The sequence below is a fragment of the Triturus cristatus genome, chromosome 12 (genome assembly GCF_964204655.1).
Source record: "Triturus cristatus chromosome 12, aTriCri1.1, whole genome shotgun sequence".
Classification (NCBI taxonomy): domain Eukaryota; kingdom Metazoa; phylum Chordata; class Amphibia; order Caudata; family Salamandridae; genus Triturus; species Triturus cristatus.
In genome coordinates, this window is record NC_140595.1 from 579124483 (window position 1) to 579150851 (window position 26369).

Genomic DNA, 26369 nt, shown 5'->3' on the forward strand with positions numbered 1-26369 from the left:
AGTAGTTGCACACAGTACGAGAGATGAGTCTGAAGCAGAGCGGGTGACGAGCTCTTCAGGAGCAAGTCGTCCAGTTAAGGATATATGAATATCCTTTGCTTGCGAAGAAAAGCTGCCACCACTGCCATGCACTTCGAAAACGTTCGGGGGCTGATTTGAGCCCGAAAGGAAGAACCTTGAACTGAAAGTGTTGGCATGACACTTGGAGCCGTTGAAATTTGCAATGTTTTATGGACACTGGAACATGAAAGTATGCGTCTTGTAGGTTTATAGCACACATCCAGTCTCCCCGATGGAGCTGAGGGAATATTTGATGTAAGCCAACATTCAAAACTTCTCTTTGCAAATGTATTTGTTCAGCAGCCTCAAGTCGAGTATTGGTCTGTATTCTCTGGTAGGACCTCTTTTCTGCACCAGAAAATAGCAAGAATAAATCTCCTGCTTTCTTTGTGGAATAGAGACCTTTTCTATGGCATATTTTTGTAGGAGAACGTTTACTTCTGGTGGTGGGGATTTGAACCTGAGCAGATAGCCATTCTGCACAATATTCAGAAACCACTTGTCCTTTGTTAGTTTCTCCCACTCCTCCAGGTGTAACATAACACTTCCTCCCACCGGAGTGGTCAACGGGCATGGAGATAGCCATCCCTCATTGTTTCGCTGGTTGCTTACGAGCATTAGACTGCTGTTTTGTAGATCCTCTGCCTCGTCCAGGTCTTCTTTGCTGGTAATGGGACCTGGATTGACTGTGACCTTGATTTTGCATGTTCCAATGAGGGGTTTGAACCCTCTGTTGAAAGGAACGTCGATCATAGGGACGGAATCTAAGCCTAAACTCTTTCCGCTTCTCTACGCCAACAGCTTTCAGAGTGTTCAAGTCATTCTTCATTTTGGACATTTTGTCGTCCGCATGGGAACCGAACAGAGAGGATCCATTGAATGGAAGGTTTGTGATCTTTCTTTGTGCATCTGGCTTTATTCCCGTGAGACGAAGCCATGCTGATCGCCTTGAGCAAATACCATGCGAGTATCCGTGGGCCTCCAAGTCAGATGTATCTGCTGCTGCACTGATGATCCGATTAGCTACCAGTCCGACTTCTTGCAGGATCTCCTGGAAGTCCTGTTGATCCTCCTTCGGTAGCTTCTCTGTAAATCTTGCCAAAGAGTCCCAGAGAGACCTATCGTAATGACCCAGCAGGGCAGAAGCACTAACCACCTTCATTACCGAAGCAGATGTATTGTACATTTGTTTACCTAGAGAATCCATATTTTTGCTGGCCTTCTCTGGTGGGGCAGTAGAGGAAGATGTAGCCGAATTTGCCTTTCTGGCTACAGCCACTATGACTGAGTCAGGAAGTGGGTCAGCACGAAGAAAAAGCGGGTCCTGTTCTGGAGCCTTATATTTTTTGGAAATCCATGTGGGAGCTGAACCCACTGTGGCCGGAAGAAGGAATGTCTGCATTGCTGGCTCTAGCAGACCTGGAGCTAAGAGAAGCAGAGGCCTTGCTGAAGACCTATGATGAAAGGTTTCAAAGATGACTGACGTTGAAACTGGAGGTGTAAACATAGCGAGGTTTAGTTTGTTGGCACCCCTGCAGAGAACTTCATTGAAAGTTCTGATATCGTCAATCAGAGACACCCTGGACCGGGGTGTCGTGGATAAAGTAGGCGAGTAATCTCTAATGGAAGACCTTGTAAACGTGGTTGATGATGGAGATCTACGTCTTCTTTTAGGAGTAGGAGAACGGCGAGATCGTGAGCGCCCTCTTGATCTTGAACGCCGTTTCACTGGAGACCTAGACCTTCCTGGGGACCTGCCTGGTGGTTGTGCCCCAGAGACTCTGGATGGCGAAAGAGACTTGAAGAACTCCGAGCCCGGAACTCTACGTGGCACTTTCCAGTGTAGTATACCTTCTAGCCATCGTGGAGATATGTTGGTAGGAGGAGACTTCTCTCTAGGAGCCGGAGATCCCTCCGGTGTGATCTGTATAATGTTGATCCCAGGAGAAGATGACACTTCTCTCGACGTCGACCGCTGTATTCTCGACGTCTATCTTGGTTTCTCTGGTGCGTCTCCTGAAGCAACGATAATACTCTCCCTCGACGTCGAGCGATGCCTTGACGACGACCATGCACAATGCCACCACCAACGTCGATCTCTTCAACGGCGACCGTTTTCTCGACGTCGAACGCCGGGAAGTGTGTGGTACCTTCGACACCGACTTCCTCGCCGGTGATCGTGCCCTCGACGTTGACCACCTGTTGGTCTGAGAGGGTGTCCTAGTCGCCGATCCTCTCGACGCCAACCTTCGTGAAGGAGGCGGAGATCCGGACACCGACCAGTGTCTCATCGTCAATGGGTGCTTCAACGTCAACTTTGGTCTGTCGTCACCCATATGCTTAGAGCCCGAAGTATGCCTCGACGTCGACTTACTTTTTGTCGGAGGTTCTTGTCGTTTCGATGGCGATCTCTCCCTCGACGTCGTAGAGTGACTTACTCGTTTTCCTGACGCCAATTACGACGGCGATCACTCTGGAATCTGCTTTCTTCTGGAAGCTGGAGAAGCAGAACAACAACTCTTCTGTTGTCTATGAGAGGAGGGCTTCTTCAGATTACTCTCAAGGCCATTTTTGGTTTTTCCTCTCTCCATTGACGCATGGAGTCTGATCTTTTCTCTGTCACGCAGAGTTCTCTTCGAAAATTGTTGGCAGTATTAACACTTCTGTGGATTGTGTGAAGATGTCAGACACACTGAGTGAGGGTCAGATTTAGCCATTTTCTTCCCACAGGAAGGACATTTGGTAAATAAAGCTTGCATTTCTGACATGAAAAGATTGTAAAATTGTCAGAAAAGAGTTAGAAAATAATACCATCAAAGGCAAATGTTGAATAAAGTTGTAGAAAAACATTTTCTGACTAGAAAAAGCCACAAAAGACCGAGCTCAAGCTCCAGGATCATCATAGAAGGAGCCGGAAAAAATAACTGACCTAACTGTCACCTGTGGTGCATGATGGGAGCAAGGGGCTCCTGGAGGTCTTAAAGGCACGGTGTCCAGGTTCTCTGAAGCCTTAAAGGCAAGGTGCCAGTTTTTTGTTATACTGTGATGATTATTCATCTATGCAGCATAAGAACAAATTGCCCGAGATTACCTGCTTTTCTTTTATGAAAATAAAGGGTTGTTGTTGAACACTACTGCAGTATATGTTCTATGTTACAATATTTACATGTGATATTATTTTCTTGCAATAGAAATCCATGTAATTTGGGCATTTTAGTCTATTGGATCTATAATAGGCTGCATATTTATGTGTATATACATGTATGTTTTGGAAGTACTATGTACTTGTGGTTCTAAACATACACATATATATGTATTTTTGTATATGCTCCGGGGTCTGGCACGTGGGCGGGGATTATTCATTGCTTAGGACTATTGATGAGTATCCCCTGGAAGAGAATTAGGATATATCTGAACAATGAGTACAGTATATGAAAAGTTCTGAAATCCTGAGTACAGTATATGAAAAGTTCTGAAATCCACACATCAAACTTAGCCACTAAGGGTCAAAATCTAGCAATAGAGTGGAAAGAAGCTTCACTCAGTTAATGTCAATAACATTGCAAAAGGATATGAAATTGTTTCCACTGGATATCGAATAATCACATTTATCACAAATGGGGCATTTGAGGCTCTTCCTCCAAGCCATATCAGAGTCGAGTCAGACAGCACAGTTGTCACTATAAAAAAAAAGAAAAACATATTTTTACTTGCTTTCCCAATTCAAATAATCAAATATTAAGCAGAAACTGAAAATGCACATTTTTCAAAAAGAGTGATCTGGATCTGCCCTTCCTCTATCAAATTCACAACTCTGCACCTAATAAGTCCTCTTTGTCCCAACCATGGGTTGAAATGAATTTAGATTCAGCAATAGTTGATTGTAACATGTAGGAAAGGTGCCAATCTGAGGCTCTGCCTTTTTCTACAGAAAGTGTAATATATTTTGCAAGTAAAATCAGATTACCTGAATCCTTAAAATGCACAAAACAGCCAGAGTGGTAATATTACTCCATGTACGTGAGACACTACATTATACAACTGACGTGCCACCATGATAGATGTCAATAGTAAATTGTAACAATTCTGTGATATACCATAACACTATCACTCTGAATTGAGATAATTTGTGCTACAATAGATGTGAGAAACAGTGGAGACCACACAAGAAAAATATTGTTGTTTTATTAACATTACAATGTAAAAAATAATTGATAAACATGTTGTGAAGGATATTCACTCACATGCAAAAGAAACACAGATGCATTTATCTTTGGTGCTCCCTCTCCCGCCCCCACTTATGGTGCCTCATATCTCTTGCTCGACCAGTCAATCGTTTGCACACCCTGTTTCACAAAGCATCACAAATCCTCCAGTTTCAACATGCTAATATGTTAAATTCAATACTTTCTCTACTATCCATCGACAGGCTTTGCTAAAAGCCTTTTTGTTTGCATGCATTTATCTTATATTTTTCTTCATTCACATATTTTTCTATGCATATATCTTATCTATATTTTTGTTGTATTCCTGGTACATTAGTTTAGACTAGAGGATTATCTAACCTGCACAGTAGAGCAACAGTATGTTCCATTGCCTTGTGTAAGCAGGTACCAGAGATCCTGTGAGTTACCACAGTAAGGAAAATGTTAAAATTAGGATGGACATAACTAGTGCTTGGGGTGCAGCTCCAAACTCCAGAGGGAAGGCAGAGGTTTTTTTGGTACGAACATTCTTTTTTGTAATGCATTATTGAAAGGTGTGGAATAAAAAGGTAACACCTAGTGACCTTATCATGTTTGAGAAACAGGAGTACAGAAAAACTACAAACTATGGTTTCAGCACTTCAACAATGTTCGCGCCTGGCTTCTAAAGAATACTCAGATTTCCAAAACCTATATCAGAGAAAAACTACTGTTAAGATAATTCTGAAAAACTGGTTCTGCTTAACATGTTTTTCGACCAAGCTCTGCTATATTCTTGTCAGTCTTTCAGATTGAACTAACAGCTTCAATGTAATGCATTTTATTTTATTTGGGGCATTTTTATAAGGGCGATATGACCTGAGAGTGCAAAGAAACACTTTACACAACAGCCAGGTGATATGGCTTGAATGCAAGATTCTAGGGTGCAAGAGGAAACAATTACATACCATAGAGGAATATCTCTGAGAGTTGTCAAGTACCGAGATCTCACCTTGGGGAGGCAGGAAACACTGAAAAGATGAACTTTTAGATCTTTCCCGAAGAGTACTGGGGGACATGGAGTGAATATAGAGGGTACGGGTGACTAGATGCTGAGGGAGGAACCCCGGGTGGGTGGGGCTGTGAGGTTGGCATGTGTATGCTGTAATTTGTTGGGCCGTAAAAGCGCCACACTTCTAAGATTGGGAAATACAGACCAGACCTAAGTTATACCAATGTTAACTGTGTATGTAACGACTGTCAACCCTCTCTTCATCATATGATGTACAAAGCCTATGTTTTTCAATGAGAGATTTATATTAAAAAAAAAAGAGCATAAAAGTAAGTTTTTTTTTATACATTAATCTAGCCTTTAAGGTAGAGGCTGGTGTGTTTGAAAAAATAAGGGAATTGGCACGTCAATACAGAGAGGGAGAGAAGCCATAAAGGTTCATGTTGTCAAGCCAGGCTTGAAATCTGTTAGGAGAGTGCACTAAGAATTAATATCAATTCTCTCTGTATGTTTGCAAACAGAACCGTGGCTGGGATAAGCCATCTACGCTCTGGCAACATGGAAAAACTGGTGCAGGATGTATGCTAAATTCAAGCAATATATAGTAAAACTACCAATGAAGGCCTTACTAGAACAAATGGCATTAATTTGATTACCGTAGCAACAGGTTAAGCTGAGGCTAGAAGCCACATAGGCCTTAATTAGGATGTCAGTCGTTAAGCCTTCGACAGCTATTCATGGGCTTACCAACTGACATCCTTGGTTTAAATTCCGACCACCGTATTACAATTACGGCGGTTGGAATTCAAACCAGCCGGTCAATCTGGCTGGCTGGCAGTCAGAAACCAAACATAATCCTTTACGGACGGCGTTCCCGCCGTCAGGATGATGATGTTGGTTTCCGACAGGCTTTCTATGTCGGGCTTTCCGACATGGAACACCTGTTTGAAAGTGATGTTGGGGATCCCTAGAAGGGCCCCCCTTCTTCCACAACCTCCGGTTGGGGGCAGAGGGGGAACCTATGGTGTCCCGGCTGTTAATCCCTCCAACTTGTGGCAGGCACCATGAGGTGCCTGCCACAAGGTGCAGGGATTTGCAGTGACTCCCATTTCTCTATGGAAGCTTGTGCTACGGTCAGTTTCCGACCACCGCACAAGCACCCATAGGTAAATGGGAGTCTGTGACCGCACCATGTGCGGTTGCATCGTAATTGGCCCGATAATCATAATTGCAGTTTCGGACCGCCGAATTATGACGGCGATCACTCTGGAATCTGCTGGTCGGTTCCGAAACCGTAGGGATGTCGGTCAGAGGCAACTCCGACCGACATCCTGATTAGGGCCATAGAGTCACTGGTGCAAGTCCATGCATTTCTGCTTTGGCTACATTTCCTCACACTCTTTGCAGCAGTCTACTTGAGACAAGGTTTCTTGGTGAGAAGCCTTGGTGTGGAAATGAGCACCATGTTGGAAGTGGAACAGCCATAGGGATGGGAAGTGGAGGAGCTAAAGGGAGGGAAGAGGGACTGCAGAGTTGTGGGAATCTAACTGAGCAAGGGAAGAAGGTAGATTGGAAAACAGAGTCACACTATTGTGTTTATTTATTTAATATGATGTCAGCTGTGATATGTTTTAAGGAGAAGTACTTTGCTTATTGGGATCGGAGGATTCTATTGCCATTTGGAACATGGGGTTTCTGGTTTATATTAAAAACACACAATGATTCACAGTTCTAATTTGTAATCCATATGTCCCCATTTTGAGGTCAGGTTACAATCATGGGTGTAACAATTTAGATCGCAATGATGCCTCAAGGAAAAAAGAAGTTGTTCCTTTTAAGACCCAAATGTTTACACGCATTTCGGGTGACTTATCAGCAGAGTACTTGCCCTTTCAAGGTCTGGTTATCTTGGAAAGAGTCGAAAAAATGTTGAACCTTAAAGTCGATAAGTTGATTACTTTGCTCGTTATCAATACTTTAGACAGCCACAAGTAACTGGGGGGCAATATTTACTACTGACTTTTTGGTCATTTTGCATTTACTACTATCAGTGTGCCAGTCAACAAAATACTCAATTATGGTTTGTGCCCATGCCATCTGTGCACGGAGTTTAAGCCAGTCTAGATTAAAAAAAATAAAATAAAGAACCGCGCTGGGTGTCCAAGAATCTTCGATCTCCAGGGAATATGATATTACATCTGATATTCCCAGAAGTCCTTGAGGACCCCCTGGTGCTATGTAAAGGACTCCTTTTAGGAGACAGAGGGCTTAGCTCAAGTTACTGTCTCTAACAAAAAACAAACAAGCAGTGTAAGAAAGACATATGATCTGACCGAAGCCCAGACAACTGCAACACCCATCAATCAAATAATCATTTCCTGCTTGAAATGCACCTCACACAACTACAGACTAGCAGCTAACCACAGATCCAGATGCAGACTTAATACTAACTGTAAACCTGGATCCACTGTAACATAAACATGGCTGGATGAATCATCTTAATGTGACTTAGCTCTCCTCATTCTACTACATTACCCAATCATACAAATTGAATAGGAAGAGAAAATGGGAGGACGAGGGGCTATCTATACTATAACTCCATTCAAGTTTGAGAACTGAAAAACAATCTTGTGCACACTAGTAAGTTTGCTGATCAAACTCAAAAACGATTGACCCAAACCTCTCAAATATTCACATTATTTACCCACCTCCAGGACATATTTTGACTTTCCTAGAAGAGTTGGTGGGACGAACAATAATACAGTCACTTTAACCCTCCAACAATATCTTCTTTGAAGACTACAACCAACATTGGTCAGAGTCTCATTTGTCTCTACTCCTTGCCGATAATGACCTCCAAAAATTATGCAAAACTCCCATATGCAATAAAGGCACAATTCTTCCATTAGCCTTAGAGGTCCTTGTAGAGAAAAAAAAACCTACAAATATCTTTCTCCCTTCCACTTTTGAAAACTGTAATTAACTGTAAATCCAAAAGACCCAAAATCTGGTACAGAGAAACAAAAAATATTAATATGACCATGTTAGCAGCAAAAGTCTCATCTAACTTAACTACTCTTCCAGAACACAAAATAAGTCACCTCTCTTATGATACACAGCCAAAAAACCATGTCACAAGTACTAAATGACCTAGACCCGCAAATTCTAGAGGCAAAATGGCCTCCGTTTGGAGGTTCAGGGGGAGGCGAGAGAGATTAGGGGGCAAGCATGAATGGCTTTGCTGGCCCAGAAAGAGAGGCAAGCAAAGCAATTTTAGTGGCTAAGTGGGAGGAAGGCAAGCAGGACAGATTCCTTTTGCCAGGTGGAGATGAGGAGAAGAGGCTTTATCATGCAGGGGAGAGAGGAGGTTGGCACCCATGGATGCCTTGCGGGGTAAATGGGAGGGGGATCTTGGTAGGCCCATTCCCGAGACGACGTGGGCGCAGCTTTTGCGGCGGGCCTGGAAGGGCACGCGCAATGCTAGATTTCAATTGATCCAATTTTACACTCCCCATAGGGCTTACTTAACCCCGGTCAAAATCCTGCGGTACTTCGGAGGCTCCCAATCGCCGTGCCCACGGTGCAGGGTGGAGGGGGCTGATTTTGGTCATATGTTTTGGTCCTGCCGGGGACTGGGCTCGTATTGGGCGGACGTGGTGGCGTGCCTGAATCAGGTGACTGAGCGCGAGTTGGAAGCGGAGATGGGGACTTGCCTTTTGTTGTGGTTTCCGCACACCCCCAGTACCAAAATTACGAGCAAGTTTTGCGATTTGGGTCTGATAATGGCGAAGAGGGAGCTCACTCTGCATTGGAAGACCAGGCCCGGTTCGAGCTTTCGGAGATGGAGGGCGAGTTTCTTGTCCTGGGCGGGCAGCGAAGGGACGCTTCAGCTTCAGATGGCCAGACGAGCAGCTAATGATAAGGCGCTGGAAGCGGCGAGGACGTGGGGGGTGTTGGTAGAAGAGCTGCGATCTTGGGAGACGTTGAATGAGGGGGATAGGGATTCTGTAGACATGGACCGGAGGGTGGAACCTGGGACAGGGCCGACTGGGGCTACTGGGGAGTCCATGCAGGACGGGGCCACTTAGGTACACTCATGGAGGATTCAGCGTCTGCACTCTACATTGACAGCTGTTGAGTAGCCAGGGTGGGAGCAGGGGGCGCAGAGGGAGGTCAATGCGGGGCCCCTTCTCTCATGAGAACAATGACAGGGTTTTCTTGCCTGTCTGGAGTTGGGATATCTCGGACCACGGGGCCCGACAGGCAGAGGTTGATGAGGGGTTGCCGTGGGCACACTGACAGGGGGGGGGGGGGGTGGGGGTAGAGAGGGTGGTGGGTGGGGGAACTAAGGCGGGAACATAGCAGAGTCGATCTCTCCTGACGTGTACCTCGATGGTTGGATTCTTATATGATGCTTTTGTGTGTAGTATTAGTCTTTGGGAATATTGTTTTGAAAATGTAATAAAAAATTTTCACCAAAAAAAAAAAATCCAGGGGAGAGGTTGGGGAGGCGTTGCGGAATTCCATGTAGGACAGATCTGAGGTGAGAGGGGGGGCTGCAAAATGTCTTCCTTCTGTCTTGCGTCTCTTTTCATGGTTGCTGCGCCATCCATGGCCTTATTTTCTTGGTGAGTGGGACGAGCCCTCTCACGAGCGCACTGTGAGGGTAACAGAGGGACACTCTAATTGCCAGCACAGGGAACCACTTTGTGTTCCTTGAAAATATGCCAAGGCCATCTTTCCCTCCAAATAACATTTTGCTTCAGCACATCGCTTCAGATGCTATTGCAGCAAACCCAAAAAGTATACTAGGTGTCTCTGTGTGGTAATAACATCAGGGCGTTCCCTAACAAGAGCTAGGGAAATCTGAATTAGCATCCCATTGACAGGTAAAAGTGACATTTAGCACTCAAGCCCAATAAGACAAACAGACTTAAAAAAATAAAGGACATCTCAAATGTTGCGAAAGAATCGAACAGGAGAGGAATGGAAGAAGGAGTACATGGCTAAGAGAAAGTGAGGGGGATGGATAGAGAAGGGGTCTGAAAAGGGACAGGAGAAAAGAGCTACAGAGGGAGAAAGAGATGTGGCCAGACACCAATAGGCAAGTGCTACAAATACTTCACAGTGAGGAAAGACTAAAAGACAGCAAATTACAGCTCCAGGATATAAGGACCAAGCAACTTGCCAAAGCAAACAAATGATACCATGTAGTCAGGATATTTTCACATCTGCTTTTGGCATTCTACAGGCAGCTTTCTACTTGGAAACAGTCACTTTATTATTCAATTAACTGCCAAACATCTGTATTTATACACACTGGTAAATACCACATGACTTACACTATATTAAAAAAACACAATGAAACTCATGAAATGAGCTAAGCTAATGAGTAAGCTGTCCAGTGCCACAGGCTGGCTGACGTACAGGAAATTGGGAGATTGCCAGAAAGAACAGCTCCTCAGAAGGGATGTCAGAATTAGTTATGATCCACCATGTCATCATATTAACTATCTTGGCTATGTCCTTGTATGCAATCATAGGGGCGATGTTCTGATACACTTGAAATGAAAACTATACGAGTACCACCTGAAGTTTGAGACATTGTTTTAAATTGTGGGGATTCAAATCAGAATACACAGAGAACTGTGTGTGAAGACTGCACTCTCATGTCTGGTGGAGTGAACGAGAGCCACACCATCCAGGCTTTTGTAGATTATAATAGAAACTCTATATTGGCAATCTATGGCTGGACTAGTAACAAGTGTTGACAGCTGTGATGCAAGAAGGAGCATCAAGAAGTTGGAAGAGACATGCCTCAAGATTGAGTGAGCAAACACAAATGTATGCATTACAAGAAAGGAAACACTCAGTTTGGTCAACCCACCAAACCGATGGTTGGAGTTATGGATCAAACGTGACTGGTCTGATCTTCAAATGGTAAATAAATTAAGATGTGGGATTTTGCACTTCACAAGTGGAAGGACAATGAAGAAGCTGGGGGGTGTCTGACTTTGTGAGCGGCCTCAAACAACTCACAAAAGTTTGAGCAACTGTGTAAACCTATAGGCATGCACGCGTCTGGGGATAGGGTTCAACTGGAGGCGCCGCTCAACTTCACAATAAAAACTGTTACAAGAAAAAAAGGATATGGACTGTTCCAATCCCTTAGTGGTAAATAACTCAACAGACAGGCTATTCCACTTCACAAGTGGGGAAAAAACTCAACACAGTGAAATATTCCAACATCTCACAAATTAAGGAGAGAGTGCAACTGGACAAACTGTCTTAGCGCACAAAGGGGATTTGCCAGACAAACATCTTTAAAGCTGAATGATTTCAAACCAAAAGGATAAAGGATAAAGGAACACACTTGTTCCATTTCACAAACAAGGAAAGGGAAGTAAACCAGTCAGATTATTCTACTCAGCAACCTGGGGGTAAGGAAATATTCTGTAGCTTTCAAATGTACAGATGTAAAACTGTAAAATCACTAGCAGGTGTGAAAAGCCAAACTGTCCTACTCATATAACAGGGAAATTAGTGTGAGACTGATTTATAAGTGAGACAATTCTGCTCTACAAATGTGTCACATGATGTATGGTAAATTACTTACATACATATGTTTAACCCTATTTACTTGCTATTCACTTGCTTCAATTTACTGATTTACTGTACCGAGTGTACAACTACTATTCCTGGAACAGGAAAGGTATCCACTGTGGTGTCTACACCCACTTGTCGGGTATAGGCCTCAACTCGACCCAAAGAGCCAAACATGAAATGTTGAAGGGAATCTAAACAACCAATTCTTTCCAAGAGAATAAAACCATTAAATATATTGTTTGGCAATGTAATGTTAACCACCGGAAAGGGCTCAGAGAGATGTGATAATGGCACATTGGGAGAGCATGTCATGAGTAGAATGTGCTACCCTTAAACATTCTGGGGCAGTTTCTACTCAGATGGGGTGGTTAGTTTAGATATTTGTGTTGGTTCCTCCTCCTTCCAAACACAGGGAAGGAATATTTTGAAAGGGTTGACATATGCTTTCTGGTTAAGAAATATGGAATGGGAAAGGGAATGTCCGTGTTGCTGGTACATTGTTTTGCAAATATGGTATTGAGGTTTCATACTAGCATGTGCAGAAGTCATCATGTCACATGGTTTTGAAAAGATGTTGACCAAAGGACTGGATAGTGACTTGTTCATGGTTAGGACAATGAACAGTTCCCTGAACAACAAGATAAAGTGAGGACTGGTTTTGAAGACGATTAAACGTCTTAAATCAGCAAACCCAAATGCTGCAAGAAATGCTTTTGCTGGGTCCAATCTACTCTTTCTTAGGTAGCATGATTACAAAAATGTACTGTATGGAGGATTCACCAGAGACACTAGAAGAGTTGTAATTCTTTTTCAGGGGTTTGGGAGCTGCAGACCACTCAATAAGATAGGGGTGGACTATGTGTCGTGTTTGTGGGATACTTCACACTCTGGTCTAGATGCTACTGAACGAGCATGTGCCTTCAACTCTGTCAGTTAAGTTTCATGTTGTTTTGAAAGCACTACTGGATTAGAGCTCCACGAGACAGACATTGATAGTGGAATACACAGAAACAAAAAGTGGTCTCTGAGAACACAAAAGAACAGTATTACAACAAAATTCAAAAAGCAAGAGTAATTCGGTTTAGAACAAGTCTATATTTGGTGCAAAGAAACAGACAAAAAAAATTCTATCGTCCATAAAGCCAACAAGTGTTTCGTCTTACTGGACGTTCTCAAGGCCTTTGTAAAAGAGGTCATAAGTAAATAGCAAGTGTTGTGAGATAAAGTATATTCCAATATAATTGGGAACAGGTAAGTCATCATTGGAGGAAGTAGTAGTAGTGGATATGATAGCCCATATTAATAAAGTATATCTTTAAGCATATGATCCCAAGTTAGGGATATGTCCCATAAATGGTATTGTAGTAGCAGCACCATGCATTCATTATATACAGGCACAATCATTACATATCCATACTTAAATTATCGGATATGCAGCAGTCCTTTCCACAGCTACCTTTAGCAAAAACCAGGGGATAAGCAATAAACAAGCATTGCAGGCGGATTTTATCACTTCAAAGGCTTTTAGCGATGTATGGAGATGAACGCCAGCTGTAAATCAACACACTTTCAATTCACATGCCCACAAGTCATTTTCATGCAGCAACTACTTGCTGATGCCTACCTCAGACCTACACCTGACATCAAATGCTTGAATCTTGGAAAGAGGCCTATCTGCTCACTTCCCAGTTAAAATGCCCATAGGACAGAGGCCTCAAGGGCTGAGGCCTATGATGTATAAATGCTTGATTGAAGAAAGCCCATTTGATGAATATGCTATGTAAAGAAAGGGACTTAGAAAACTTAAAGTCCCTTTGAAAATATGTGGATCAAATGCTATCATCTAGCCACGTACCCTAGTTATAAATAATATACTTTTAACAAGATCCTAAAGTCACATTCAATAAATCCTAGTTGTCAAAGTAACACTTTAAAACATACACAACAGTAATACTACTACAGTATTAAATTTACGAAATCAATTTTTATTCAGTTACTTTTCCTAAATACAGTGTTCTACATACATTTAAAAAGTTGTTTTTCACATAAAAATATTCGGTCCAAGTTTTAAACCGTACATTAACAAACTCATACAATACATTTTACAAATAAAAGGTTAAAACGAGAAAACTATATGAAAGTCGACGCAGCGTTTCAGTGAATTTCTGATTGGTCACCTTCTTCAGGACTTAGTTTTCTACAAATTTAATACACAAAAATACAACAAATTAAATTACAATTCATGGGAACACCAGTACATTTTACGCTATCTTGCAGCACTCGAATCATCAAGAAAGAATTTGACCTGATTCTACATTGCGTGTGTGTACATTAATGTTGATACATTATTCACATAACTATGACAACATCGAGAACTACCATAACGTCCTCAATCATACTCGAACAACAGAACATTTTTGAGACATTTACAGGAAATTGTGTGTAGCATTATGGCATAATTAAAAACATTATAGCTAAGTAATAAAGAGTTATGAAAAAAACATCTAAAAAAAAAAAGAAAGTGCAATTAATAACTTACATCACACTGTTTTTACTTTCCAGAACAACTAGCGCGCAAGACAAAAAGGGCGTTGACACCGTAGGGGAGTCCAATCACGGCTCACTAGATTTGATGATGAAATATTGAAGAAAAATTGATGCATTTCTTTTTAATGGTAATGTTTCATGATTATATTCTAAATACACTACAAAACTCGGTGGGGATAAGTCCTGTCGGTTTCTCATATTCTCTATTATATCTCTCTTTAAGGTTCCTACATACTAGCGATATATTCCATATCGGTGGCTCCTACGCACGCCGATAAGATAAATTAAAGAACTGTACCACATAAAAAGGTACGCTGTAAATGAACGGAGATAACAGTATAATAGAAAATACTCGCTGACTTATCTGTTATTTTTCTAATGCAATCTGTCTTATTACAGGACATTCTCTGCTTTTTAGTGGAAAAGGTGGTTCCCATATAGAATCAAACAGGGGATCCACTTTTTAGAAATTTTCCCGATAGATAGGTTATATAACAAGGATGTGGGATCATTTGTTGTTTCTAGCATAGGAGCAGTATTCCGTTATAGATGTTTTTTTCATCACTCTTTATTACCTAGTTATAATGTTTTTGATTATGCCATAATGCTATACACAATTTCCTGTACATGTCAAAAAAAATTCTATTGTTCAAATATGATTGAGGACGTTATGGTAATTCTCGATGTTGTCATAGTTATGTGAATAATGTATCAATAGTAATGTACATACACGCAATGTAGAATCCGGTCAAATTCTTTCTTGATGATTCGAGTGCTGCAAGTTAGCGTAAAATTTACTGGTGTTCCCATGAATTGTAATTTAATTTGTTGTATGTTTGTATATTAAATTTGTAGAAAACTATGTCCTGAAGAAGGTGACCAATCAGAAATTCACCGAAATGCTGCGTCGACTTTCATATAGTTTTCTCGTTTTAACCTTTTATTTGTAAAATTTATTGTATGAGTTTGTTAATGTACGGTTTAAAACTTGGACCGAATATTTTTTTAAGTGAAAAACAACTTTAATATATGTAGAACACTGCATTTAAGAAAAGTAACTATGAATAAAAACTGATTTTGTACATTTAATACTGTAGTAGTATTACTGTTGTGTATGTTTTAAAGTGTTACTTTGACAACTAGGATTTATTGAATGTGACTTTAGTATCTTGTTAAAAGTATATTATTTATTACTAGGGTACGCGGCTAGATGATCGCATTTGATCCACATATTTTCAAAGGGACTTTAAGTTTTCTTGGCTTAATTTACCCTGTCCCTATGTACAGTAATAGGGTGACTCTTTTTTGATCTTGAATTTTGCAAAGCTTGTTAGCTGGGAGTTGTTACACTCATTGATTATCATATCGAGAAATCTGACTCCTAATTACAAATGGCTAGCCTTAAGACATATGGGTTTATGGAGGACCAATTTAATAAAATTATCAATGGCACCTCCGAAGAGATCGCTTCGATCACAATCACTAATAATGATGAAGCACAATGGAAAATCCTCTGGAACCTTAAGAAAAGGCAATAAGAACTGAACTCCATGCCGATTTTTTAATTGAGTACTGTAAGAAAGGCATAATACCCAGGGGACCCCAAGTGAGTAATGAACCTGGTGTTTTCATTAAAAATAAGATTCTTAGAAAATTGGACGTTCATTGCGAATAGGTGCAGCCGTGATTGGATGCTTTTAATAATAGAAACAGCACATGAGGTTTTGATAATCGAGAAAAAAGAATTTAAAGAAATGGAGCTCAAACTTAGAGAGAACACCGCCATTGAGGATGTGAAAAAGAAATTGGAAGAGATCCAACAAGATATCTCAGGCTATAAAGACTACCTGTTGAACAAAAAAGCAAACAAACTAAGGAATGATATCTCTAAATATAATATGGAATAGGTTTACCCATACCTGCAAAAAGATTTTTGACAGACCTATGGAGGAACCGTATAATAACAAAAGAAATTGGTTCCAACAGAACAGAACTTTCCCCCGTAAAACATTAATGTTTTTTTACACTTCTTACACTAGTTCGGAGTCTGAAAACGAGCCATCTAAAGATGACTACAATACCAACAACAGAGGAACCACTCCAAGTACCAGTAGAGAGACCTTTTCTTTTTTAGAAAAGCGTCCAACCAATCGCGGTCAGAACAGGGGCAGAACCAGAGGAAGGTTTTTTTTCACCCCGAATCCATTACAGAACCGCACAAACACAAGGAGCCAGAAACATTGGGACTGAGGGACAAGGCACCCATTATCAATCTCTCTGAAAGAGAACTAACTGAGGAGGAGGTGAGTGTTTTGGAAAAGGGGTTGGGATACGCGCTCACCTCCCCCCAGAACTTTTTTAGAAAGGTAAGTTTGAATTGTTTCTTTGAGGGAAAAGAAAAAAATCCCACTGTCAATAAATCTGGACTCAAGCCAAAATCTACGTGGACACCAGCATTACAGCTAGTCCACAAAGACATTGAAGTCTTTGAAAGAGCTGTGGAAAAAAACATAGAAGATCTCTTAGGTAAAAAAATCCGGATAGATAAAAATCTAACAGTACAACAACGTACAGCACTATCTTCTCTTGAACACTGCCAAAATATAAGCATAAAACCCGCTGATAAAGGCGGAGGGATTGTGATTTTTGATACTACAGATTATGATGAGAGAATGATGTCCCTTCTTAATGATACATTACACTACCAGAAATCTAACAGAAATGAGTGGAATGCCTTAATGCATAAAGTAAACAATCTCTTACAGTTAGCAAAAGAGGATGACATTATCTGTGAGGATGAATTTAATTTCCTGAATAACTTGCATCCAGTGATACCCGCCCTATGTGGGCTACCCAAAATACATAAAAACATAAATAATCCTCCAATGAGACCCATAGTGTCAAGCATTAACTTCCTCACCAAGCCACTTAGTAAATATGTGGACATCTTTTTACAACCTTTAGTGGTTCAACAACAAGCATATATCAAAGATACTACTGCGATGATAAGTAAAATTGAACACCTCCCTTTTAACATCGCAACGCAATGGCTGGTCACCCTAGATGTAGAAGCCTTTTACTCAAATATCCCTCAGGACAACACAATTCGAATACTAAAAGATCTGTTGCAGGATAGAGAGGGAGATTTAACAGCACATGCAACTTTCATCATAGACTTCGTCGAAATTATTTTGAAAAATAATATCTTTTTATTTAAAACAGACTTCTTCAAACAAATGAAGGGTACCAGTATGGGAGCAACATGTGCACAGCATCTGGCCTGTTTGTACATCAGTAGATTTGAAGATAAAGACATCTTTAACCCAGCGGCCCCATTTTTTGAAAGTATATCTGCCTGGTCCCGCTATATCGATAATTTTTTTTTCATCTGGACAGGAACCAAAGAAACACTTATGGAATTCATTGACTGGCTTAATTTGGGAGATGAAAATCACCGTTTTACATCCTCGATAAAAAACAGAGTTGCGATTTCTCAGGTATTAAAATCAAAACAACAATGGAACCATTACAAGTGGAATTGTATACCAAATCCACAGACAGGAACACTATTTTACACTATAAAAGTAATCACCCTGCATGTCAAAAAAACAACATACCCTTCCGCAGTTCTTAAGAATTAGACGTAATTGTAGCAACATCAATGACTACAACACACACATGCTGACAGACTATCCATAAGACTGGTAGAAAGAGGATATCCTAGAAGGATCATCAAACAGACATATAAACGCGCCAAATATTACAATAGAGACTCCTTCTTTGAGAAGAAAGAGGAGAACCAAACAACACAACAATTGCCTATGATCTTCGTTACAAGTGACAGAAATATCAGCAACAAGGTAAAAAATATTATCAATAGAAATTGCCATCTATTAAACAGACCGGGCAAAACAACACTAGAAAGACCTATGTTTTGTTTCGCAGAAACAGAACAATCAGGAATTGTCTTGTACATACGTACAAGAATGACATCAAAAAGAAACAACTGAGCATAACTAATGCCCCCCTGCCCACAGGTACTTTTCCTTGCAGCGCATGCAATAATTGCAATAATATAATGAAGGGTACAAGGGTGGAACATAATAATGCAACTCATAAGTTTACAACAATGGCAAACTGTCGGTCCAAAAATCTGATCTACCTAATCGTCTGCCCATGAAACCTGGGCTATGTAGGCGAAACATCTAGAGAAATCCGAACACTTATCAATGAACATAAATCGGCTATCAGAACTAGCAAGAGAAATGCAACTTTGGTAGAACATTGGCTAGAAAAGGGTCATACAATCGATCATTTGAAGTGGTGCGTGTTGGAAATTGTCCAAGTGAACGCACAAGGTGGAGACATTAAAATTAAACGTAAGAAACGTGAACAATTCTGTATGTCTAAATTCCAGACATTTAGATGAGGTCTAAATAGCAAAGAAGACTGGGAGAAAATCATTCAATAGGCCTAAAAATCCAGGGAACTTTCTAAAGATATCTCTAGTTCCTTTGCGAAACTACACACGGGCTTGACAAATCCACTCGCCCGATCGCATTTGCGAGGGAGACTTGATGAGGACGAGCTATTTTTAGGTCCTACTCGCCCTTTCTGGCGAGTAGGAAGACAAACCAACTTTTGTCCTCTGTCTTTTAAAACGGAGCAAAAGTGACAAGATAACAAGATTTAAAGGCATTTTTATTGCTCACAAAGGGAATAAGCAATAAAGATGCCTTTAAATCTTGTTATCTTGTCACTTTTGCTACGTTTTCGGAGACAGAGGTCAAGTAGGTTGCAGTGAGGTCGAGGGGATTTTCCAAGGGACTAGACCTGCAGGACTAGTACAATTTTTCGGATTTATCGAGCCCTGTACACTTACCTCAATGTTTAGACTCAATAACAAGTAATCTCATTTAAAAAATAGCCCTAAACTGAAAGCACATCTAGACATCACATAATATTGTGTGTTATAAATTATACATTGCAAAATGGTCATCATCTGAAAAGCCTTAAATGTAATTCGATTTGGGGCCTCTTTTTATTACAAATTTTTTTTTTTAGTACTAAATAGGTTTGTGAATGGGTTACTACCAAAACTTTCTTTCTCTTGTCCTAATATAATCTCTATTTAATTTAATTACAAAAGGGACAAGGGAGGTCTATCCTCGGTAGGGTACAAAGGTCTGAAAAAATACACATTACAATATGGCCGCCATCAGAAAAGCCTTGAACGTAATTTTTTTGGTAGGGTTCAAAGGTCTGAAAAAAACACACATTAAAGAAGGGGCGCCATCAGAAAGGCCTCGAACTTAATTTCGATTAGGGACTCTTTATATAATCACTAAACAGTTCTATGAGAGGGTTACTGCCAAAACGTTTTTTTCTAATCTTCTGTTCAGCACTCTCGTCCTGCAGCTTTTCTTTTAAATTCTATCACAAAAGGGACAAGGTTGTTCTATCCTCGATAGGATACAACAGCCTGTAAAATCATACAAAAATATAGTAAGTCTCATATTCATATGATTAAAAAGGGAAACGATCATGTTGATTTCGATTGAGGCTTAGAATCAAAAAAAAAATTCTTCAACATGAGTTCGAAACAAGGCAGCCGTAAACATTAAAAGATGGCCGTCACGTTTGCGAGTAACCATCACAGAGTTTAAACAAAAATAATTGAACCACAGGACCACTGAGACGGTATTTAAACCACACCACAAAAAGAGGGGGTCACGTATCCTGACCCGGAAGGCGTTGACGTAGGAGCAGTGAGGCGGTATCTCTTTTACCAAGTAAGTTTGTAGCCCGCGAATACATGAGCCGGGAGACGTAAATGAGAACGAGTTAATACTAAATTCTAATAGTTATGGGGAGATGGGTGATTTAGATTACACTCAATTCATGACTTCTGTGTAGCGTTTCAAGCTGCAAGTATGTTTGTCGACCACTAGCAAAACCAAGAATACGTTTTGTCTATGCAATACATTTATACCAGAGCACATCTCAAAACTGTATACACAGCAAAGTCAACGCAATCGTAGTTTTAAACTATGGGCAGAAAGCATACCGATAAAACGCCATCAATCAAGATTAAGAATCGTGCATGAGAATAACTTTAGAACACTAATAAACTTGTGCTCACAACATATTTGAATTAGAGTGCATTTTTAAACTCAAGATACAACAAAGTGAGCGCGGTCATATTTCCAGACCAGGAGCAGATAACACACTTACAGCATGCGATTAGACCATGAGAGAGCACAAAACGAGAAAATAACTTCTAGTATGATAGGAAGAGTAGCCTTTTCAAATGCGATCAATATTTACGGGACATTTTCTATAGTAGTGCAAGTATCAATTGGAAAATAGTACTTACAGGCCCAGCATATTAAATTTAAAGTTGATAATAAGACTAAATACTTCTGTGTACAAATCTCAGAATGTACAGATACCTGTCAAAAACACAGGATAACGTCTTAATTTTTGCTTCTTAAATCATGACCCACCAGAAACCGTTACTCATCAAAATCAAATGATCAAGAACTGCAACATATTCAGGTAATTGACATTAATTAGTAAGAAATCGGTGAATTCCAATACAATACAAATCGGTGGCTCCTACATACGCAGATAAGATAAATTAAAGAACTGTACCACATAAAAAGGTACGCTTTAAATGAACTGAGATAACAATATAATAGAAAATACTTGCTGACTTATCTGTTATTTTTCTAATGCAATCTGTCTTATTACAGGACATTCTCTGCTTTTTAGTGGAAAAGGTGGTTCCCATCTAGGATCAAACAGGGGATCCAATTTTTAGAAATGTTCCCGATAGGTAGGTTATATAACAAATATGTGGGATCATTTGTTGTTTATAGCATAGGAGCAGTATTCCGTTATAGATGTTTTTTTCATAAATCTTTATAACTTAGTTATAATGTTTTTGATTATGCCATAATGCTACACACAATTTCCTGTAAATGTCACAAAACTGTTCTATTATTCGAGTATGATTGAGGACGTTATGGTAGTTCTCAATGTTGTCATAGTTATGTAGAATCAGGTCAAATTCTTTCTTGATGATTTGAGTGCTGCAAGTTAGCGTAAAATTTACTGGTGTTCCCATGAATTTTAATTTATTTTGTTGTATTCTTGTATATTAAATTTGTAGAAAACTATGTCCTGAAGAAGGTGACCAATCAGAAATTCACCGAAACGCTGCGTCGACTTTCATATAGTTTTCTGGTTTTAACCTTTTAGGAATGAATCATTTTTATTATTGCGTGGTAACAAAAAGGCAAATACACAGCTTTACTGCCTACATCAGAGCGCTGGCAGAGCGAAAACTGTAGAGAAAGACACAGCGTATAGGTCTACATCCCTGAGGGCGACCTCGCAATGAAGGTGAGCCATAGTGAGCCAGTTAGGCGCAAAGTGAAAGTGCCACTGTTACATTAAAAAAACGGAACAAAGAAACAAGCCCCCCACCCGCAACCTCCCCCCACCCATCCTCAGCATCAGTTCAGATCTGGCAAAGCTGTCGTTCATGTCTCCATACATGGGTCACATAACTAGTTAGTCACTTCATAGATGCGCCCGGTGGTTCTAGAGGTATGAGGCGCAAAATTTGCAAATATTTCGAGCACGTGACTTCTCTCATATCTTTGGTGGGGATCTGCAAAAAGCGCAACTGAGGAAAGGGAATCACACCGCTGTTATCAAACAGGGCACCTACCCGCTTGCAACCATCCTCCCACCATCGTTGGAAGATCTGGGATGCACAACCTGGCGGAAAGTCGGGGTTATCGACTATGGGGGACAAAGGAGAAGGAAACGTCGTCCCCCTTTTCGGACCCGCAAATCGATCCCAGACTTTAAGAGTCAGGGAAGTATTCGGAGAAGAGTATAGCCCCCATGCTCTGTGCCGACGCGGTAGCCAGAACTCCCGCCATATGTTCCTGCCGGCCACCGTCTGATCCATAAAATTCCAGTGCTTACTGGAAAGAGGCCTGTTCCACTCCGTGATGAAGTGAAGACATGTTGCCTGATAATAAGCGCGCACGATCGGGAAGCCGAGCCCTCCCTACGCCTTCAATTACATGCGCAAGCGCAAGGCGTGGTTTCTTATTGTCCCACAGGAACCTATTAAGCAGTCCCTGGAGTTTGCGGAGGGCGCCTGGCGGCAGGCTCAAAGAGAGCATTTGGAAGATATAGAGGATGCGCGGTAAAACCGTCATCTTCACTGCCGTCAGCCTGCCATACCATGCCAGCTTGAGACGAGACCAGGCAACCAGAGCCTTGGCCGTCTGTTCCAGCAACAGGGAATAGTTAAGAGCGGACGTTTTAGCAATGGAAGGGGTCAGACGAATGCCGAGGTAGGTAATATCCGTGGACACCCACTGGAAGTAAAAATCTTGTTGGAGATCCCGAATCTCAGTCTCCGGAATTAAAAATATTAAGAATTGCGACTTTGAAAAGTTGACCTTAAACCCCACCAGCTCTCCAAAGGTAGAGAGCTCCGTAGTCAAGTACCGCAGAGTCGTCCGGGGTTGCGTAAGGGAGAGGATGACGTCATTAGCATACATACTAATTTTATGAATATCCGCTCCAAACTTCAGACCCACAACGTCAGGGTTGGAACGGATGTGCTGAGCAAAAGGCTCCACGTAGAGCGCAAATAAGAGGGGGGATAAGGGGCAGCCCTGCCGCGTGCCCCGGGCAATCGGGAACAGGGCTTATTTGCAGCCATTAACCCGCACCGCCGCCCTGGGGGAGGCGTATAGACAACGCACGCAACGGATGAAATTATACCCAAACCCAAATGTACGGAGCACCGCAAATAAGTATTCCCAGTCCACCCGATCAAAGGCCTTCTCCGTGTCTATTGACAGCAGAAAGGCCGGGGTATGTGATCGATGAATAAAATCAATGAGGTGCAACAATCTCTTGGTGTTATCCCCTCCTTGTCTTGAAGGTACAAAGCCTGCTTGGTCCGGGTCTATGATGGCATCCATGAGGGGGTTAAGGCGGGAAGCTAACACACCCGCGAACAACTTTGCATCAATATTAAGGAGCGAAATCGGCCTGTACGATCCACACCTTTGGATCCTTCCCAGGTTTGAGAATCACAGAGATGGCCACCTCAGACATGGAAGGCGTCACCTCCCCAGTGTCTAGGAAGGAGTTAAAAAGCTTCGTTAAAAGGGGAGCCAGTTCCACACAAAACTGTTTATACAACAGGGCTGAAAAGCCATTCGGGCACGGCGACTTAGCCACTTTGAGCCGCGCAATTGCTGATATCACCTCCTGGAGACGAATAGGGGAGTCCAGATCCTCAGCCGACGATTTGAGTAAGGGGTGATATTACTGGAGGACAAATAGTCCCCTGGGTCAGGCAAAGGGGCATCTCCCGTCGAATAAAGGTGCTGCTAAAACTGACGGAAGGTATCAGCAATCAGTGCATCCGTGGTATGTTCCACTGCATTTGGACCCCGTATGACAGGGATTGCAGACATCTGTGCCTGCGCCCGTAATCTATGCGCCAGCATCCTCCCACACTTATCTCCACTGAGGTAGATTTATGCCACAGCCGCAGGAGCACATGCTCAGCCCTATCCAGATGCTTCAGCATACGGCTGCGTTTCCAACTCCCTCCACACCCTTGGCGCCCCGGTGCGCTTGTGAACCGCTTCCAGTTCCTCAACCGCCGTCTCCAGCTCCGCGCGTTTGTTTGCGGAGTCGCGTGAAAGAAGCAGCAGCCGCAATAAATTCCCCCGAACTACGAGTCTCAAGGCTTCCCAAACCGATGTAAGGGGCGTATCGTCCTGAGCATTTTCAGAGATATAGTGCTTAATAACGGTTCGAATCCTCTGAGTGACGTCATCGGAATGAAGAAGGGAATCACGAAGGCGCCAGCCCAGGGGAGTAGAACGCGTACAGCGCGCCGGTAGCTGGACTGAGAGGAGGGCATGATCGGAGAGGGATCGAGGAGTAATAGCCGCAGCGCGCAAGTGAGGGAGAAGAGATGTAGAGGCCAGAGAGTGTTAAAGACGCGCATATGTTTTGTGTGCTGCTGAAAAATAGGTATAGTCGCGTTCTTTCGGGTGCCACACATCACCCAAACCGCAGTCAGAGAGCCACTGTTTCCCAGCACTTGACAATGCGCCCGCCTGATTAGACCGTAGCCCCGACCTATCAACCTCCGGATCCATTACTAGATTTAAGTCTCCCAATCAGAAGTGCTGAATCCGGGGAAGCAAGAGCCTCAGATAGGGCCGAGCGCAAGAAGGGTTCCGCCGCTCATTCGGGGCATATAAGGACCCGACCGTAAAATGCATGTCCCCCCATTGCACCCTGACTGCCAGGAACCGCCCTTTCATCTCCGCTATCGTAGAGACCAGCTTGCACTGCGACCGCACGCTAAAGAGGATCGCCACCCCATTGTGTTTGGACGGGCCCGAGGACCAAAACTGCTGTGGGAAGCGCCTATCCCGCATGCGCTTGGTATCTTTAGGCAAAAGGTGGGTTTCTTGCAGTAAACAGATATCCCCCCCCAGCATTCCCTAAAAGGGACAGTATGGCTAACCGCTTGACCGGGTTATTCAGCCCCGTACATTCAGGCTAACAATGTTCAGGTCCCTACTCATCGAAACAGTAAAGAAGGGAGCATCTATGCATCGACCTCAACCCCCCAGGATCAACTCTAATGGGAGTCAGCCTCACCATTTGGGATACTAGCCTATCGCGGCCATGAACCGATGCGGAGCCCCAAAAAAACACCCTACAATATCCCCTGTCAACGACATAAAAAATCCCTGAGCAATATATAACAGAAACAAGGCAAGAAAAACACAAAACAGTGAGCACACAAGGAAACAGGACGAAAGGTCGTCTCCCCCCCAAAAACCCCAGCCCACCAATAAGAAAAAACCCCTACGCAAAAGGGTAAAGACTGGAAGTCAAAGGAAATGACAACAGTTCGTCCCACAGGGCAAATGTTCAAGGGGGCGGGGCTCACCCCTAATCCGCACCATGTTGCATCTAGCAAGTCCCCGGCACGTCAGGGAGCAGAGGTAGTGCGTGGCGTTGGGCTACTCCCCCCCCCCCCCCTCCAGCGCCAGCAACTGAGCCCAAAAGGATGCCACGGTCATGTGAATCAAGGGACGTCAGTGTTGTCGGTCACCTGTGACACCGATGAGGGTTGCCTCTCTCTCCATCCGTCTGGCAGATGCATCCGGTTTAGAGCTAGACGATGGGCCACCAACCCGCTGCCATTCCGAGGAGCGACCGCATCGTCGAGGGCGAGCATGAGCAGGCTCAGGAGGAGTAGAAGGTCGGTCCAGGCCCAGAGTGGAGCAGGCGTCCTCAAGGGATCGGAGCTGCAGGAGCTTGCCGTTGAGCTTGAAGATGAGACGGAATGGATGACCCCAAGAATAAGGTTTGCCCTGCTCTCTGAGATGATTGGTGACAGGCTTAAAATCTCTGCGTTTAGCCAGCGTGGAGGCCGGCAAGTCCTGGAAGAGAGCAGGCTGATGACCTCGGAACTGCACCGGGTGAAGGTCTCTGGCTTTGCGGAGGATTTGTTCCTTAAGTTGGAAATCATCCACACAGACAAGTATATCCGGAGGGGGAGCTTTAGCACTGCGCGGGAGAGCGACCCAGTGGACCCGGTCCAGCTGGACCTCTCGACCCCCCTCATCTCCCAGGATCTGCTGAAACAGGGCGCTGCTGTAAGCACGGAGGTCGTCTCCCTCTTCCTTCCACGGAACCGCCCGAATGCGGATGTTATTACGTCTGGAGCGGTTCTCCAAATCCTCCGCGTGCGCCTGTAGATCCAGATTCTGTTCTTTGAGTCGAATCATCTCCTGCTGAAGTTGGTCGAAGTCGTCTTCCCTACCCAGGTCATGTTCCTCCAAAGTCGCGACCCGCTCTCCTATGGCGTCGACATCCTGCCTAAC

At 42.7% G+C, this 26369-nt stretch overlaps 1 protein-coding gene across 1 annotated transcript in view; it reads right to left on the minus strand.

Annotated features, from left to right (window-relative positions):
* TMEM231 (transmembrane protein 231) overlaps nucleotides 1-26369 on the minus strand; it is a 226546-nt gene that overhangs the window by 93504 nt on the left and 106673 nt on the right. The window contains exon 6 of the mRNA XM_085637883.1: nucleotides 3635-3740. Coding sequence (XP_085494009.1) covers nucleotides 3635-3740 — 106 coding nt within the window. The remainder of the gene's footprint in view (nucleotides 1-3634; nucleotides 3741-26369) is intronic.